The sequence below is a fragment of the Lactuca virosa genome, chromosome 6 (genome assembly GCF_052849685.1).
Source record: "Lactuca virosa cultivar CGN04683 chromosome 6, Lactuca_virosa_CGN04683_v6, whole genome shotgun sequence".
Classification (NCBI taxonomy): Eukaryota; Viridiplantae; Streptophyta; class Magnoliopsida; order Asterales; family Asteraceae; genus Lactuca; species Lactuca virosa.
Genome location: NC_136431.1, coordinates 163,221,413 through 163,226,065, shown reverse-complemented (window position 1 = coordinate 163,226,065; position 4,653 = coordinate 163,221,413). Strand labels below are relative to the sequence as shown.

Here is a 4,653-nt window from a genome sequence, read left to right as displayed (position 1 = left end):
ATAACATCTTCAATGATAAATGAATCCATGTATTATGTATTCATTTATGAATAATTTACAAATAATATGTGTATTTCACATATAAATTTACCATATCGATATAACTTATTTAATATAACTTATTTAAAAAACAAATATGATATATTCATTTTAAAAGAACATATATTCAAATCTCAATTTACCATATCAATATAAATGTGTATTATTCATACATGAATATTATTGTTTATGGTTATTATCTGAATATATTCATAAATGAATAAAGCGAAAAAACATAAAAAAACAAAAACAAAAACCCAAAATGTCTTTTGTTGATTGAGCAGCTGCAATTCTTACTGGACATGTACGTAAATTGTGAGGAACTCATTTTCCACATCCTGAACACATTCTATGTTCTTTTTTAGAATTTTCATATACTACTTCACATGCACTTGGAATTCTTTTCTTGATTCCAGAACCTTTATTGCTTTGAACTTGAGGAACATGAATATTAATCTCTTTTGGAATAGGAATAGAAACACCCATAAGCTTGCATACGACTTCACCATCCGTCTTGCTTTTCAATCCAGCAGATGTATAATGACTCTCACTCTCAAATTCCTTCAACAACATCTGTTGTTTCTCAGCAAACAAAGCCAATTTCTTTTTGTCATCTCTTACAATATCCAAACATGATTGAAAATTATAATATGAATCATTGACTAGCTTCACATTCTCACAATCCCCTGAATCAGATTGAAGAGAACTAAAATGATAATTTTTTGATATCACATCCTTTCTCCATCTTTTCAAAATGTACCTTTCAGGAATTTCTTTCACACCACATCTCATCATTATTGTAAAAGCATGTCTGCATAAAACACCCATACACTTGAAATGTTCACAACTGCAATTTATTTCTTTCTCTTCAGTTGATACAAAAACATAATAAAAAAATGAAAAAACAATTTAAACAAAAATTACACATTTACATTCATATATGAACAATCATATATAAGTATTCATATATGAATATATATAAACATTATATTTTTCATAAAAAACTATTAAATTACCTTAAATTCATTTTTAAATTCGCTTTTAGTGTTGTTGTGTTGCACAATATAAACTTCCCACCCATCTTCAATACCAACATACGAGTATGTACAGAAAAAACTTGCTTTATATATTTCCTTTTGCACCTCAAAAAATAATGTACTTGTATAAACCTTTGATGCTTGTAGTTCTATTTCTCGAGGTGTTTGCATTTTATATGATGCTTTCTTTGATGCCTTATCAAGCTCTCGTTGAGTATTCATTTGCTTTTGAATGGAAGTGTCGTAATTCATCATGAAATTCAAAAGTAAATTACCACTTTCTGAGTAGGTATTAAAGAATGAATTCATACTCTCTGACCTCGACGTAGTCTTTATTAACGCACACATTGCAATATCATTAAAATATCCAGGTACCCATGAATCACGTTTTGTAAACATGTCTTTAAACCATCTCGTGTCTTCCAGATTGAATTCCTTCATAAGCAAACCCCATTTCACCTCAAATACATTAGGTTTCATATTAATGTCCCAAACAAGCTTCGAGAATCTTTTTCTAAAGTCTGTGTTCGTAAATAAATCATCTGATATCTGTATTAAAACAAAAATAATATAAACTTCTATATTTATTCGTAAATGAATAAATATGAACAAGTAAAATATCAATAAATATTCATAAATGAATAAACTAATATTTGAAAAATTTAGTATATTCATCTATGAATAACTAAATACTATGTAATATATTTGAAATATATTAAAATAATACCTTGTTTTTCAACTTCTTCATTATATGCCACATACATAATCGGTGCTTTGAATTAGGAAAAACATTCTCAATAACTTGTTTTATTGCAGCATCTTGATCGGTTAAAACAAGTGTTGGTTCTTTCCCATGAGTTTTAAGAAATGCTTTAAGCAACCAATAGTAGGACTCAATGCTTTCATTTCTTAGCAAACCCGCTCCAACAGTAACTGATTTTTTATGATGGTCAATAGCAGTAAATGGAACAAAAACTATTCGATACCTAACACACACAAAAAAAAGTGTTCATGAAAGTCAATTTGTGATGTATTCATAAGTAAAAATAAAAATATTCATGTATGAATACAATTACAGTATATTATTAGAATAATTTCAACAATAAAAACTGAACATGAAACGTAAAAGTTAAAATATTCATATATGAATAAGCAATAAAAAAGTAGATAGAATAACTTACTTGTTTGTTCGGAAAGTCGCATCAAACGAGATAACATCACCAAATTCAGCATAATATGCCTTCTCCATTTCATCAGCCCAAAACATACAGTCCAAAACATTATCTTGACAATTAAACTCAAATGAGTAATTTGGATAGTGAGCTCGACGGTCATTCATTGTGTTTACTATCATTTGGACATCTTTATAACCTATAAACATGTTGATATCTCTCCTTAAAATTTTATAGTCAACTACTTTGGGCTTTACAAACTCATACCCACCTCTTAGACTTGCCCTCAACTTATGAGCCATAGTTGGGCCTATTTTTGATGTGGAAGCACGCACTATAAACTCTTTTTCTGAATATGAAATTTGCCTCGCTTTTTTTAAATCACTAAAAACTTTATAATCTAGAGTTCCATACACAGATTCAAATATAATCTTTGCTTGACAACCAATAACTCTTGAATTTGAATTTCGTTTCCTCCTAACACCACTTGTACCCAATGTGTCACAAGATTTCTTTTTCTATTTGCCACCACGATTACATATAACATGTTTCTTCTTTATAATCTTGTTATCAAACCTTGACTGCGTGCTCAGTCTCACATCAAAACCACCAATTTCAGCATACTCGGAATACATTTTGATGGCCAACTTTAATGATTTGAAGATTAAACCTTTGAATGGAATAAGTTGAACAGGTACATCTGGCTTATAGACATGTTCTCCAATTATATCACCACAATATTGCGCATCATCAACTAAACTCGAAGATTCACCACCTAAAAAATTATAAATCTAAATCAATATAATAATGCATGAATAAAACAATCATATATGAATAAAACAATCATATATGAATACATGAAATTCATATGAATAAAACAAAAACAATGTTTATTAATGGATTAATAAAACATTCATATATGAATACATAAAATTCATGAGGATTCAAAATATATAAAATAAACATAACTTATTCATATATGAATAAAACGAAAATAATAATAAATTCGAAATTACAATTATCACACGTTTATTCATATATGAATAAGACAACAATTTATTCATATTAACATATTCATATGTCAATAAATAATAATCAACAAAATTAAAAACAACAAAATAATTCAATAATTGATACCTTCAAAAAAATGAGTTCTCAACATCTTCTTCTTCACTCTCACACATCGAAGAATACAAATCACCATCAATAACACTAGAATTCGACATAATAAACCAAATGATCTGTATAAATAAACAAAAACAATCTTAATATCGAATATATCTCACAAAAAAAGTCGTAAATATGAAAACCTTGTTAATTTCGAATATATCTCACCTCAACGTACAAAATATCTGAAAGAAACTTAAATCAACTCGATCAGATGATGTAATTAAGCAATCTCTCTCAGTTCAGAGCGTAAAAACTACAACGATATATCCGATTGAAAATTAAATCAGCTTCGATTTGAAATAAATATCTCAAACTACATAACAAAAATCCGATGAAACAACTCCAATACATATTCGAAACTTGATAATCTTGATAATGAACTCCGATGAAACAACTCCAAAACGAAAATAATACGCGTAATTCCAAACAAATTATATAAAGCAATAATCTTGATAATGAACTCCGATATATCCAATTCAAACGATATACATACCTGATCAAATCGGAAACTGAATACGAAGAAGAAAACTGAAACATAGATGCGGAACCTCACGATTAATGGAAAAAATACGTATAATTGCTAACGAGTTATATAATGAAAATAATATTGATAATGAATTCCTCATATCCGATTCAAACGAGCTAAAGATATCATCAAATTGGAAACTGATAACAACGAACAGGTAAGTTCTATATAAAAAAGTTGCTACTTTAAAGATACCCTTAATGAAAAATGACACGCGCATTTTTTTAAGGTGAACATGTTAGATAAATGATTGGCTGAGAATGATTCCCCCATTCTCAATCTTTTTTAATTTCTCAATTGAACTTACCTCTCTCTCTCTCTCTCTATATATATATATATATATATATATATATATATATATATATATATATATATATATATATTAGTTTTAGTTCCTTCCAATATGATTACATATATTCCATGTTTGTGTATATATGATATATTTAATTCGTTTTTTTACGGTATATCTTCTGTCATTTTCTTTAACAAATAATAGCTTAACATTTTGCTAACATTTACAGATGGAAGAATGCATCTTTTTTTTATCTTAATGAAGTTCCTGTGGAAGAAAACTCCATAAATGCTCGGCATGAAGAAACTGCTATTGAAGAAACATAGTAAAAACAACAACACAAATTTTGATGAACCATTTGTTGGTCAATATTTTCTAAGTGAAGAAGAGGCTCTTAATTTTTTTAATCAAAAATAT

The 4,653-nt window shown here is 27.9% G+C and overlaps 1 protein-coding gene across 1 annotated transcript; it reads right to left on the bottom strand.

Moving 5' to 3' along the window:
• Positions 1–363: 363 nt before the first annotated feature.
• On the bottom strand, positions 364–3,955 carry LOC145122039 (protein FAR1-RELATED SEQUENCE 5-like). The gene is made up of 8 exons (XM_079057717.1): positions 3,912–3,955; positions 3,386–3,489; positions 2,825–3,023; positions 2,258–2,725; positions 1,804–2,062; positions 1,209–1,625; positions 1,056–1,120; positions 364–850 (listed from the first exon to the last, which is right to left on the bottom strand). The coding sequence occupies exons 1-8, from the start codon at positions 3,953–3,955 to the stop codon at positions 364–366; spliced, it is 2,043 nt and encodes a 680-aa protein (XP_078913843.1).
• Positions 3,956–4,653: the final 698 nt, after the last annotated feature.